Raw genomic sequence first — 13,751 nt, 5'->3', positions numbered from 1 at the left:
CTAGGACATCTTCAACTATGAGCATCTACCTGGGGACAGCCAGGTAGATGATCCACAGCATCATATCGTGTATGCATATGACTTAACACAAATTCAGCCAGATGAGTTAGGTCAAAAAAAAAGAGGGAAGAAAATAAGTTTACAGTAAATAGTGCAGGTGATTCTGCCCGTGATTTCACCCAGGTAACATGACCAGGAGCCTGCGCTCTGGAGTTGAGTGAGTGTTGGTCCCTCATCCTGTCTTGTTACTGGGATGCTTTCTATAGCACAAGTATCTTGGCAATGCTGAGCGTTATACTAACATTTAAAGATGTAGTAGTATTTTTTTTAACCTTACGGCTCCAAAATATTTACTTGGTCTCAGCTGAAGAAAAACACTTTTCTGACCATGGAGGAATTTGAAGACATTCCTTCGTAGGTGACTACCTGATTTGTAGGTCGTGTTAGGAGATATCCAAGGGTAATTCTGACTGTAATTTTTGTTTAATGCTCTAAATTTAGAACTTACCCTCTATGTAAGATGCAACTCTACTTTTCTGGATAAAACAGCACTGAGCTCAAGTCTTCAGTAAGGATGACACATTTTTTCTTTCCATGCAGAAGATCTACGTAATTTAATCTTACTGTTAGGTCTTGTTCAGTTACCTTCGAATTTTTGGCAGTGTGGTTAGAACATTGAAAATTTAACATAATTGGATACTTAATTTGCTTTATAAATCTCTTAAATCAAATAAATTAAGCCACTGATAGTCTTTTTTATGATAGTAATTCAAATGTACTGTTAGAATTTTATTTTTTATGTTTACTTTATGATTAATAAGAATGATTAGTTGGTTCAGAAATTTTTTAGGTTAAACTATATTTTCATCTGTGATTGCCTTTTACCCAGTTGTTTTCTCTCTCTTTAAACAGATAAGCAATTTAAAGAAAATTTTGAAAGGAATCCTGGATTACAATCATGAGGTAAGGAGTTTTTTTCTTTCTGCTTGGAAGTATTACTGTAGGGTAGTTTAATCTTACAATATTTTACAGCAGTTTCAAGTAAAGGAAATATTACCTTAATATTAATAATCAGCTTTATCTTCCATTGTATGGTCTCTAAGATGTTGGTTCAAAAAGCTGGTTCACCAGCTATTAGGTGATGACTAGATAATCTTTTTCACTCTAATATGGATAGTTTGTGAGTGGTTACTCATTTATGTTAAACTTGCCCTTCTGCTGTCCATTAACTCTCTCCTTTCTTCCCTTACTCGTGAAGGTGGCTTAGGGTCCACGCATACTTACTAACAAGTCCTGTGCCTACTTCCATTTTATTCCTCGGCAAACCCCTATCCCTAGATGAACTCAGTTTATCCTCTGAGTCTGCATCAGAACGGTCAGGATATCGCTGGGGGAAAAAATCAGGCAGTGGAACTAGTTTTACTTTAAATTTCATGATCGCAGATGTCAAGTGGACACAACATAGCCTAGAAACACCTGTGTTATTTCCTTACTGTTTTTTCCCGACAAGCTTACGTGCATTTAAACCTACATCTATACTTACGTTATCTGTCTTCACCTCAGTATGTGACTCTGCCGTCCACCCTACTATTCAAGTCCAAAGCCTACAGATCATCCTGCAGTCCTTCCTTCATTTGCTATCATCAGCAAGACCTATAGTTAAATCTCCAAAATACAGTTTTCTCTGTTTCCGCTGCCACCACCCTCTACCGAGCCATCACCAGCTTTTGCTTAGATTACTCACAGAGTGTGCCCTGATTTCACTCCTGCCCCGCTACAGTCTATTCTCCACTCTCAAGCCAGGATGATCTTTTAAAAAGGAGAATTTACGTCACTCTCATCCTCCAAGTCATCTTCCATGGTTTCCCGTCGCATCGAGAATCAGATCCACACTTCTTACTCGGAGCCACCGGATACCGCGTGACCCCTCTCACCTCCTCTTTCCCTTCTCCTTCCTTACCCATCACACTACAGCCACATTCATCCTGCTCCTGTGCTTTTAGGATCTTCTTTTTTCACTGTAGGGTTATCAGGCAGAAACCTACCCATTTGTCTAAATGTGTCATTTCATTTGGGGCCAGTTTCCCCATGAAGGGCGCCTCCATTCTCTTTCCTTATGTGGGTGTCCTGTTATCAGTATTTTGGAGTCAAACGGAGTGAAGGTGGCGGGGGTGGGGGGAGTCTTCCTGTTGTGGGCATGAACCTATATTGAACTTCTGCTCTTTCTGGTGCCCCCTGGTTCAGAACCTCTCAGGGTCTACTTCTCTGGAGAGTGCACATCCATTCTTTCTGGGGGAGGTGGAGGGGTCAGTAGTACTCAGTTTCTTTGCTCAGTATACATACCACATACCAGATGAGGGGCTAAGTTGGTGTGACTCAGGATAGTTATGATTTACGTATGGGAGGTATAAATAGAAATTGGGAGTGAGATTGGCTTAACTGCTCTGCTCTTAACAGTGAGTTTCTGGTGCTGACAGACTAACCTCTATCAAGTATTTTATTTGGTCATATAGATGTCAATGCAATTCTCATGTTTTCATCTGTGTCCAGATTTTAGGGCAGCAAATCAATGACTTTACTCTCCCTGACGTGAACCTTATCGGGGAGCATTCTGACGCCGCGGAGCTGGGGAGGATGCTCCAGCTCATCTTAGGCTGTGCTGTCAACTGTGACCAGAAGCAAGGTAACTTATCTGATGTTAGTGTATGCATGTAAAGTGATTAAGGAAAGTAACACACGCTGTATATTTTATATATAAATCACACGTACCAACAATAACATCTTAAGGCCCCCCACAAAGTATGCCATTTCTATGATTTTTGCTAGTAATCTGTTTTCAAGCTTAAAAGAGTTTTACAGGTTAGAATAAATTTGATTATGATGATGTTCTTCCCCTCTCTGCAAGACTGCATAATTCTTTGAGTAGATTATTTTTAACTACACTGAATGTAATGAAGTTTACTGTTAATTGGACAAGGTCCAGCCAAATTAATTAATAATTAATTAATAATAGTCAGTTCAGCTATAGGAATGTAAAGATCGATATTGTAGATTGCACATGCAAAGGGTTTACTTCACAAAGATTTACTGAATTCGTGCATCGCGCTGGGGCTTGGAACACAGTGTCAGACAAGACTGATACAGGACCTGCCCTCACGGAACTTGCACTTGAGTGGGGTGGGCATTTCTAAGTAGAACCCTTGACTTTAAAAGGCAGATGAAAAATTATTTAATGTAGTTCATTGAATTCAGATAAGAATTTCTTATGTATTTATTCTGTTAGGAGATTCATCAGCTCTTGGAGATGTGTAGCTGTTAAGAGTTGGCTAATTATTTATTACAGGGTGTGCATAGGAGAGGACAAGGTTGTTACCTGTATCCGTCGTTCTGTGGGAAGGCAATCGAAACATTTGTTGAGCTTCTCACACAGACCAAGTGTTCTGTGTAACACCTAGCTTGAGGTTTTCCCTAAAAGTTACATAAATGATGAAAAATTTGAACAGGATTTTAACCTCTCACTGTCCAGAGGGCATGCTCTGGTCTCAGGAACACAGCAGAGAGCCTGGATCAGATGCACTTCTGAGTTGCCGAGTGTTACCTGTCACTGCCCTGGGGGCCCGGCCTGTTTCCTCATCTGCAGAGGGAGGGCACGACAGCTGGTCGTCGTGGGGAGTCGGTGAAACGGTGTGTGTGTTTGCTTCGTAACCCGTAGCGCACCGCAGACACAAGGGCTCTGTGTTTAGAGGCTGTTTCTCAGTTCCTAGAAGTGAGGCATTGGCTCAGTGTGCGTTTCTCTTGGCTATCTGACTTGTCAAATTGGGGCACACAAGTGGTGGTGTATTTGAAAAAGCAGAGATTAGCAGTAAAAACGCACTAAAAATAATATTTACCGAGTTCTCCCTCCTGCCTGGTTAACAGAACAAACAGCACTTTTTACAAGTTAGGAAACTGAGACTCCTGAGTATTGTTTGCCTTGCCCAAGATCTCTTGCCCGTGAGAGGCTCGCGAGGACAAAAACGCGTGTCTCCCACGTTAGAACTAAACGCTCTTTGTACTGAGCTGAGCTGTAGGCTTTGGACCTAGACGCTCACTTTGCAGGACAGACTCCCAGGCGTAGCCCAGCTCATTCTCCACGGCCTCCTGCATCTGCCAGTAATCATACGTACTTGGATTTTGGACTTTTAAGATGGAACTTTTTTTTTTTTTTTTTTTAACTTTTCAAAACTAGTACATTAACGCGGTTCTCATCATCATTTTATCATCCAGCATTTTACGGTGTTCGCGGGGAAGGGCCTTGACGTGGCAACACCGCTTCTTAACTAACGCTTCCCCTCTCACACCTGACTAACCTCCGCCCCCTGTCCCCGTCACACCCTTCACACCCACGGGGCTGTCGTCCGTCTTCCTCCCATGACTGGGCCGCTGCCTCTCCCCACCATGTTCACAGTCTTTCATTCCGATCCCGGCTGTGCCAGCTGCTCTGTAGCCTGGGGATTCTGTGCTTGGTGCCTCGTACCCAACGCTCGTAGGACGCGCCTCACTAACAAACCAAACAAACAAAAAGTTCAGCTCAGACTAAAGGGATTCTTTGTTTTTTTTTTTTAAACCGGAAAGTGGTTAAGTTATGATGCACACTATTCCTGCTTTGGGCCTAAGAACGGTGCCTGTGGTTTAAGGGTGTAGTGTGTACTTGCATGTGCATCATTGATTGGGTACCAGCAGCCTTATGACAATACTTCCTTAAAAACATGCTTTGTTTAACTAAAAGCTTTGGCGTTAACAGCCAGAATGTCGTAATTTAATAGTACTGTCAAAATTCTTTTTTTTTTTTTTTTAAACAAGTTACCTGTCAAGCAAAGGACTACAGTTTGGCATTCCAAATCCATGAGTTTCTTGCCAGTAGGTCACTGTAACGATTGCACAGTAAGACTCTTTCATATAACATTAGAGTGCTGAGACTATTTTTTTTGGTGTTTTTCTGGGTATAGGGTGGAGAGAGGCAGGTTGAGGCTATAATTTCCTAATGACTTTACGTTTTAAAATGTTTCTTATCGGGTGGGGATGAGGGTGGGATGAATTGGGAGATTGGGATTGACATGTATACACTGATGTGTATAAAATGGATGACTAATAAGAACCTGCTCTATAAAAAAAATAAAATAAAATTCAAAAATTCAAAAAAAAGTTTCTTATTAAAATATATTTACCGTATTTGTTGAAATCCAGCTGGCCTATTGATTTTTTATGCTTAATACCTGTTTTTTCATCTATTATTGGATTTGAAAATAATGAAAACTACTTCCAGGGCTTTATTTGGAAGGCAAGAAATTTTTGTTTTTTCAACTTTGTCACTAGGAACGGCTAAGGGAGCCTTCTCTTTTTCGGCATTGGTGAGGGTAAGGTTGATGAAATTGATGCTTTAGCTTATTAGAGATTTGGGTCATTATTTTAAAGCCCAGGGTTACACAGTGTTTGTTTAACTATAGCATCAGTCTCTATCTTAAATTCACCTTAATTCTTTGTCCTGAGCAGGTCTCAGTTTCCCTAAGTTTTTTTTTTTTTAATTGTAGAAAATATTAAGGTAGAAATTATACACAATTCAATACTTTGATGTCACATAAGAATAAAACACAGACATCAAAGTTTTATAACATGTAGCAAAGAATAATGTGAAAGATTTTTAGATTTTAGGAATAGTAATACAGAGTCCTTTCCATTCTGGCCTTAGGCTGTACCGTTTCATTGTTTTACATTCCCGAGATCCTCCATTCCTGTGACCTTTAGCTGGAGCCTCAACTTTATGAGGGGGGCAGTTATTTTTAAGGAAGGATAAAGAATGTGATTTTCAGCCTTTACTTTACCTATGACACATGTATTTAACCATATACGAGGAATTCCGAGGAAGAATCAAAACACAGGAAACTTCTTTTCAGAATTCATGAAGTGTTAGCCTTTACTCCCTTGATTGTCTATAACTTGAACACTGACATTCCAGGTTGTTCTTACTTTCAGAGTACATCCAAGCCATCATGATGATGGAGGAATCTGTCCAACACGTTGTCATGACAGCCATCCAGGAGGTATGTTGGACCTTTGTGCTTACAGTTTGTGAGAAGTTAAAGGAGCAAACATGAGTTTAAGTAATTGAAGTAGAAATCTTAAAAAGAGATTCTCCTACTCATTTTTTGAGAATTTTTTTCTTCACACTTATGCTATAGCTTGTCTCATTTTTATTTAAACGTTAAATGTTTATCTTGGAATTATAGATATTCTGTAACTATTCCTAATTTTTTTAAATGCTCTAATGAATTAGGAATAGTAGACTAATTCCTAAAGCCATTATGAATAATATCTATCTTAAATCAGCAGTCTGCCTCACACAAGTATTTGTTTCTTATTTGGAAGGAAATGGGTCTTCAACTCCAGCCAGACTCAAGGCAATTTCTAGATGAATATTTATTTGAAACTGTAGGAGGGGAAAAATGTTTTTTTCCTCTACCCTTTCAAGTTTTTAGCTGGAGCCTCTGTTAAAAACAAACAAACAAATAAAAAACAGATTAACAATAGAAGAGCATACAAATGTACTTAAGTTTTACACAACACAGGAGGCTTCATAAAGAAATGAAGATCAAAGAAGTGTTTCTTTTTTTTTTTTTAATTATTTTATTTATTTATTTTTGGCTGCGTTGGGTCTTTGTTGCTGCGCGCGGGCTTTCTCTAGTTGCGGCGAGCGGGGGCTACTCTTCCTTGTAGTGCGTGGGCTTCTTACTGTGGTGGCTTCTCTTGTTGCGGAGCATGGGGTCTAGGTGCGTGGGCTTCAGTAGTTGCGGCACGCGGGCTCAGTAGTTGTGGCTCGTGGGCTACAGAGCACAGGGTCGGTAGTTGTGGCGCATGGGCTTAGTTGCACCACGGCATGTGGGATCTTCCTGGGCCAGGGATCAAACCCGTGTCCCCTGCATTGGCAGGCGGATTCTCAACCACTGCACCACCAGGGGAGCCCAAAGAGGTGTTTCAACCTGAGTGTTTTGATGCTGGATTTGGTGAAAAGTGGAAAGTCTCGTGGAAAAATGTGATAGGGCGAAAAACGGCAAGTCCTGTTTGTTCAGATTCCTTCCGCATCCCTCTGACTTTGGAGATACGGATACTCCTTTCCTCTGAGTATAGGGAGGGCGCCTCTCACGTGAGGGACTTAAGACCTGCTTCAGAGGAAGGTCAGAAAATCTTTCCTGTCCCTGCTGTTTCTCAAATTCCTTCAGCTTGAAACATTCAACATGCCAAGCTGCCATATTTGGGGGTAGCATGTCCTGAACTCCATCAGGTGTCAGGCTTAGAACTATAAAAGTGAAAATGATCTTAAGATGGGAGAATTTTTTAATCATAGAAGTAATGGAAGAAACCTTTAAGGGAACTAAAATAGTATAGAACGTAAGTAACTAACAGAAAAAAATGCAACAGACAAACATGAAAAATGCTGAATGCAAATTAAGATAAAGTGTTTCCTTTTTTATTTTACTTTTTTAATTTTTTATTTAAAAATTTTTTTAACATCTTTATTGGAGTATAATTGCTTTACACTGCTGTGTTATATAACAAAGTGAATCAGCTCTATGTATACATGTATCCCCATTTCTCCTCCCTCTTGCGTCTCCCTCCCACCCCCACTTCCTATCCCCGCCGCAGGTGGTCACAAAGCACCGAGCTGATCTCCCTGTGCTATGAAGCATTTCCTTTTAAATCCGACCAACTGACTATGAATCCAGCAGTTCCCACTACCTCCTCAGATTTGATTATTTGCTGAAATGACTCATAGAACTCAGTAACAGTGACGGTTTATTACAGCAAAAGGATACGAATCAGAACCAGCCCCCCACCCCCCGAAATGGAGGCCTGGGAGGGTCCCAAACTCAGTCTCTGTTGTCCCCTCCCCGTGGAATCAAGACATGTCACCCTCCCAGCACATTACTGTGTGACAACACACACAGAGCTGCCACCCAGGGAAGCAAGCTCACCTGAGCTTTCATGTCCAGCGTTTTGTTGGTGTTTCATTTTATAGGTGTGATTGGTTGGATCATTGGCCACAAGGTTGAACTAAATTTCCAGCCCCTGTCTCCTCCCCAGAGGCCAGGCTGATAGCAAATGGCTCAAAGCCCCAACCTTCTCATATGCGGTTGGTTTTCCTGGCGTCACCAGCCCCCAACCAGAGTCATCTCCTAGCTTAAACTATCTAGGTACCCACCATGAATAACAAAGACACTCAGCAGAGAAATCCCAGAGATTTAGCGGCTACCTCCCAGTCACTCACTGGGGACAAAGGATTAGCCAAATTCACTATTATGCAGGACATTTCAGCAAAGCAAAGCTTTTAAGAGAGGATCAGTTTGTCAGTCAGCACTGATGGTAGGAGGGTAAACTAACAAAATGATGGTCACCCAAGCAAGATATGAGTTTAATTTGCTCTGAAGTGGTCATGGGCTGGCTCCGTAGGCATCAGGGACGCAGCTTTCTTGCATCTTGTTGTCTGCCATCCCTACTGTGTGATTCCCACCCCGTGGTCAGCCGTGGCTGTTTGGCTTCCAGCCCTCACATTCACATTCCAGCCAGCAGGCAGGGCTGAAGGAAGGTTCTCCGCTTCCTCTTAGTAAACTTCCAGGAATTCTCACTCCTGTTATCCAGCTGTTACTCACATTGCCACACAGGGAAGCTGGGGAATGTGGTCTTTTTTCCAAGTGGTCATGGACCCAGCCAAAATTTGAGGATTCTGTTACTAAGCAAAGACAGGAAAAATAATAAGGGGGCCACTAACTGTTCTGCCTTACTGTAGTTGATCCTGTAATTTCACTTTTAGGAATTTATTCTGAGGAAATCTGAAATAGAGAGATGGATAGTGATAATCGTACTGGCAAGCGTTTATCTACACCTACTATGTGCTGATGATGCTGGTACTGGCTAACGCAGTACATTTTACGTGCATATTCATTTTGTTTATTTGGTAAATACTTATCGAGCACCTAGAATGCAGTAGGAGCTATAGGAGGCCTTCAGGATACAACTATGGAAAAGATAGACATGGCCTCTTGTCTCACAAAGTGTGATCTAAAGGGAAGAATGGCCAAATGAGCAATTCAAATACATCCAAAGCATTCAGAATGAAAAGTGCCGTGATGGGGAAAAGATAGTAGGACCTCAAAGGAGTGTGTCCCTCAGCGTGGGGATGCTGGGGAAGGGTTCTCAGAGAATGCGGCGTCTCGTCTGAGCACTGGAGGAGGAGAAGAGGTCAGGAAGGGCACACACTTGCGGTCCAGGAGGCAGCCGCATGGCGCGGGGAGGTGTCGGAAGAAGCCTCAGCAGGCGCGGGGGGTGTGGGTGCTAGAGGCAAGGCAAGAGCCGTAAGGCCAGTAGGACGCTGAGCAGCTTTGTGGAAAGAGCTGGAATTTTGGAAACCAGTGAAGTGCTTTTTAAGGAGAAAATACACTGAAGTCTGTATTTGAGAAAATCCAGGCAGTGAGAAGAATGGATTGGAGGAAAACAAGGCTAGAACAAGGGCGAGCAGTTGAGACCTTAGTAATTATCCGGTGAGGAACGATGGAAGCCTGAACTAGGTCGTGGCGGCTGGGTGGAGAGAAGTGGACAGGTTTGAACCTTGTCAGAGCTTTACTTAATAGGCTTGGTGACTGATTGGGCCGTGGAGGAGGACGGGGTGGCTGGATAGAACTGTGGAGTTGAGGAAGGGCTTTTGTAAGATGATGGTCTGTATGTCTTTCTTCAGGTGCAGCTGACTTTGATTTTTTTTTTTCTGTTGTGGTAAAATACACATAACATAAAATTTACCATTTTCAAGATTATTTTGTAGCATGTGTCAATATCTAGTTCCTTTTCGTGGCTGAATGGTATTCCATGGTGTGGGTGTGCCACATCTTGTTTATCCAGTCATCATTTGATGGACGTTTGAGTTGTTTCCACCTTTTTGGTATTGCGAGTAGTGCTGCTGTGAACCTGAGTGTACAGGGTTGTTTTGAATACCTGTTTTTATTTTATTTTTTAAATAAATTTATTTATTTGTTTATTTATATATTTTTGGCTGTGTTGGGTCTTCGTTGCTGCATGCGGGTTTTCTCTAGTTGCGGTGAGCAGGGGTTACCCTTCGTTGTGGTGCTCCAGCTTCTCATTGCGGTGGCTTCTCTTGTTGCGGAGCACAGGCTCTAGGTGCGCGGCTTCTGTAGTTGTGGCACGTGGGCTCAGTAGTTGTGGCGCACGGGTTTAGTTGCTCTGCGGCATGTGGGATCTTCCCGGACCAGGGCTCGAACCCGTGTCCCCTGCATTGGCAGGTGGATTCTTAACCACCAGGGAAGTCCAAGCACCTGTTTTTAATTCTTTTGGGTATATACCCAGAAATTGAATTTCTGGGTCACATGGTAATTCTATGTTTAACTTTTTGAGGAAGTGCCAGAACGGGTGTGTTTTCCACGGGTGTGTTTTCCACGGGTGTGTTTTCCACGGGTGTGTTTTCCACGGGTGTGTTTTCCACAGGTGCTGCACCGTTTCACATTCCCACCAGCAATGTGCTAAGAATTCTAATTTCTCTCCCTCATTGTCAACCCTTGTTATTGTCCATCTTCTTGATCTTAGCCATCCTAGTGGATGGGAAGTGTTTTCTAATTGTGACTTACTTGTATTTCCCTAAAGACTAACGATGTTGAGCATCTTTTCATATGTTTGTTGGGCATTTGTATATTATCTTCTTTGGAGAAATGTGATTGGTAATCAAGTAAATGATAGTCTTTTAATTCTTTAAATGCTAATAGGAAGAAGCCACAGGAAAGAGCAAGATAGAGGTTGAGATAACAAGAGAGAGGATGATAAATAATAGTACAGGGTCTCTGAGAAGCTGGGAAGAGACAGGGTTGAGAGTGTATTACAACAAGATTGAAGAAGGAAAGGATGGGTATGAATGCTGCCAGTTTTGTAGGTTAAGGTACAGGAAACTGGGGAATTTCTTATCTGGAGGCAAGGTTTTCTGATGAAGAGTAGTGGGGAGTTGGTGAGGTTTGAGAAGTAGGAAAGGTTTGGAATAATCTCTAAAGGGAATAAAGAGACTGCTGATGGGGGAAGCATAGCTGCACTTTGGGGGCAACTTTGAAGGCCCAGCTGAGATTGGAAACTATGTATTATGTTTTATGGTTTAAAAAATATTTACTCTCTCAGTACTTAGCAGTCAGGATATATGGCCAGAAGAGATAGGCAGCTGGATTGGTCTTGGATTGAGATTTTGCCCCGGAGAAGGTATTAAGGTAAGAGAATCGATTATATTGACAAAGTCATCACAATAATAGACCATGAAGTCTAGGCCAGAAAGAGAAGGTAACTGATTAAACAGATGATGAACTGCGTAACCTAAAGTACGGAGTGGGGAGATTTCCAAAAATAAGATGATGATGCTGGCAGAAGAAAGAGGAGTAGGCTTCAGGCAGGCAGAACGGTTACGTTCACCGTGGAGTCTAAGCAAAGTGAGGAAGAATGAACGTAAGATGGTGGGTTGTCAGTGAAAACCAGCGAGGACGTCGGGAGGTATAGGGCCTGGAAACCTCGTCGAGGTGGACATCCTAGCTGGGATTGACTGGGAGGAGGCTGTGTTCAGGGGGTCTTATTCACAGGTGCTGCTGTGTTGTGATAAGAACTAACATGTAACAATGGGGACTGGAAGAAAATAGCTCTACTCCCGTCTGCGCCCCCCGCACCCCCCGAGTTAGATCCTTCCTCTCTGAGTGTCTGTCACAGCCCTCGTCACGTCACACTGAATTTGTCTTTCTTACTTGAGCTGTGTGAAACCCATGGCACAGGTAGCTTCTTGAATAGCTCAAAATTATAGACGTGGTTATTTCTGGATGGTAGAATAATGGGTGTTTTCTCTTTGTATTTCTTCTGAATTTTATCTTCTCTACATTGGGTGTTAGTTTTTTACTTGGAAGAAAAATCTTTTGAACATCTTTTTATTAATATTCTTACAATAAAAGCACAAAAAATTGAAGCCAGTATTCTTTTACTCTTTCTGAGATTTGTTTCCCTCCTAATTATGCTAAGGGACCTTCACTCTTGTCATGACATTCATAGAGAGCAGTGGTTCTCAGACTTCAGTGTGTGGTGCTGGGCCCTAACCCTAGCGTCTCTGATTCAGTCAATCTGGGCAGGGACCCAAGAATTTGCATTTCTGACACGTGCCTAGGCAATGCTGCTGTTGTTGGTTTGGGGACTTCTCAGTCAGTGTTGAGAACCACTGATGCAGAGGAAAAGGTACAGCTGAGCCTAACATTTCAGTCCTTTAGAGAGTGGAGTGAAGGCTGAAATGACAAGATCTCCCAGTAGTCTCTCCCCACGTTTCTAATTGTCCCTCTCTTTTGTCCTTCAGACAGAGCATAAGAAGGAAACAGGAGAAAATGGGGACATTTGAGTCTGCCCCTGACATTGGTCACAGTCAGAATTTTACCCCTTCTCCCCAAACCCTCACACACCCTCTGGATCTTCTCTGTGTGCAACACAAGGGTGAGAGAGGCTGAGACCTAGATTCGTGTGTATGTGCGTGTCATCACTGAACATTTGCGGTTAATTTAGGCTGATATTGATGTGACCCACGTTTATTCTTCAGAAATAGTTACTGAGTGTTACTGTTTTTTTTTTTTAACTGAAAAGTCAATATTTTAAATATTTAGCCACATTTTAACTTAAAGACTTGTCTTTTTAGTGGTAAGGATAAGTAATACTTGAGTCTCATGACTGGCCCTGCTGTGAAAATGCATACCAGAATTACACGTGTGATTTTAAGTGAAGGCTAATCCTGCAGCAAAACAAAGCTCCAGGCTGAAGAGCTTCAGTGTCTAGGAAAATGTTCCTTTTACATTTGTGATTTCATTGTAATTTTTATAATTCTATGGCAGCTGGGTGTTCATGTTCGTTGTTGTAAGTGTATTATATAGAATGTCACTTTTTTCTCGTGGTTGTAATCATTTAAATCTTAAATTTCAGCTGATGAGTAAAGAGTCTCCTGTCTCTGCTGGGAATGATGCCTATGTTGACCTTGATCGCCAGGTACCCGATCTTGCATTGTTTTTATCCACGCAGAGATTAAAGGGTGAACTTTAGATATTAATGAAAAGGATTTTTCAGTTGAAATTGCTTATGAAATATATTGGTATAATTCTTTATTTTTTACCTAAAATTCAAGAACTTAAGCCACTTTACTAATGGATATTACACACTTGTAATTAAATTTGTAATTTGTAATTAACATATTATTGCACAACCCACTTTAAAATAAATTAACCTCTTTAACTTACTATAATTCATGTTTTCTAGTCATGGTTTTTCTTTTTCCATTAGTGATATCTTTCTGTATGCCACGTTTAACACAATAGTTGCAGTCCTGGAAAATGGCATGCATTTAATCCTGTGATTTATTTATAATACAAAAGATATCTTACCTTTTATTTCATGTTATTCTTCCATTGAAGAAGTCTCCTCTACCCTTCATCTTTGTGAAGAAGTGAACTGTCTGGTTTTCACTGACCGCCCATCATCTTAGTTCATTCTTCCTCACTTTGCTTAGACTCCACGGTGAACATTACTGTTCTGCCTGCCTGAAGCCTACTCCTCTTTCTTCTGCCAACATCGTCATCTTATTTTTGGAAATCTCCCCACTTCATACTTTAGCTTACACAGTTCATCATCTGTTTAATCAGTTACCTTCTCTTTCTGGCCTA

General features: G+C 41.6%; 1 protein-coding gene across 1 annotated transcript in view; it reads left to right on the top strand.

Annotated features, from left to right (window-relative positions):
- HOOK3 (hook microtubule tethering protein 3) overlaps window positions 1-13,751 on the top strand; it is a 104,928-nt gene that overhangs the window by 31,685 nt on the left and 59,492 nt on the right. Inside the window, exons 4-7 of the mRNA XM_081220931.1 lie at window positions 913-963; window positions 2,551-2,683; window positions 6,013-6,080; window positions 13,018-13,080. Coding sequence (XP_081077057.1) covers window positions 913-963; window positions 2,551-2,683; window positions 6,013-6,080; window positions 13,018-13,080 — 315 coding nt within the window. The remainder of the gene's footprint in view (window positions 1-912; window positions 964-2,550; window positions 2,684-6,012; window positions 6,081-13,017; window positions 13,081-13,751) is intronic.

This window comes from Mesoplodon bidens, assembly GCF_964165515.1.
Source record: "Mesoplodon bidens genome assembly, chromosome: 20".
NCBI classification, from domain to species: Eukaryota; Metazoa; Chordata; class Mammalia; order Artiodactyla; family Ziphiidae; genus Mesoplodon; species Mesoplodon bidens.
Note: the sequence above shows the minus strand (reverse complement) of the source record. Positions and strands in the feature narration are given on the sequence as shown.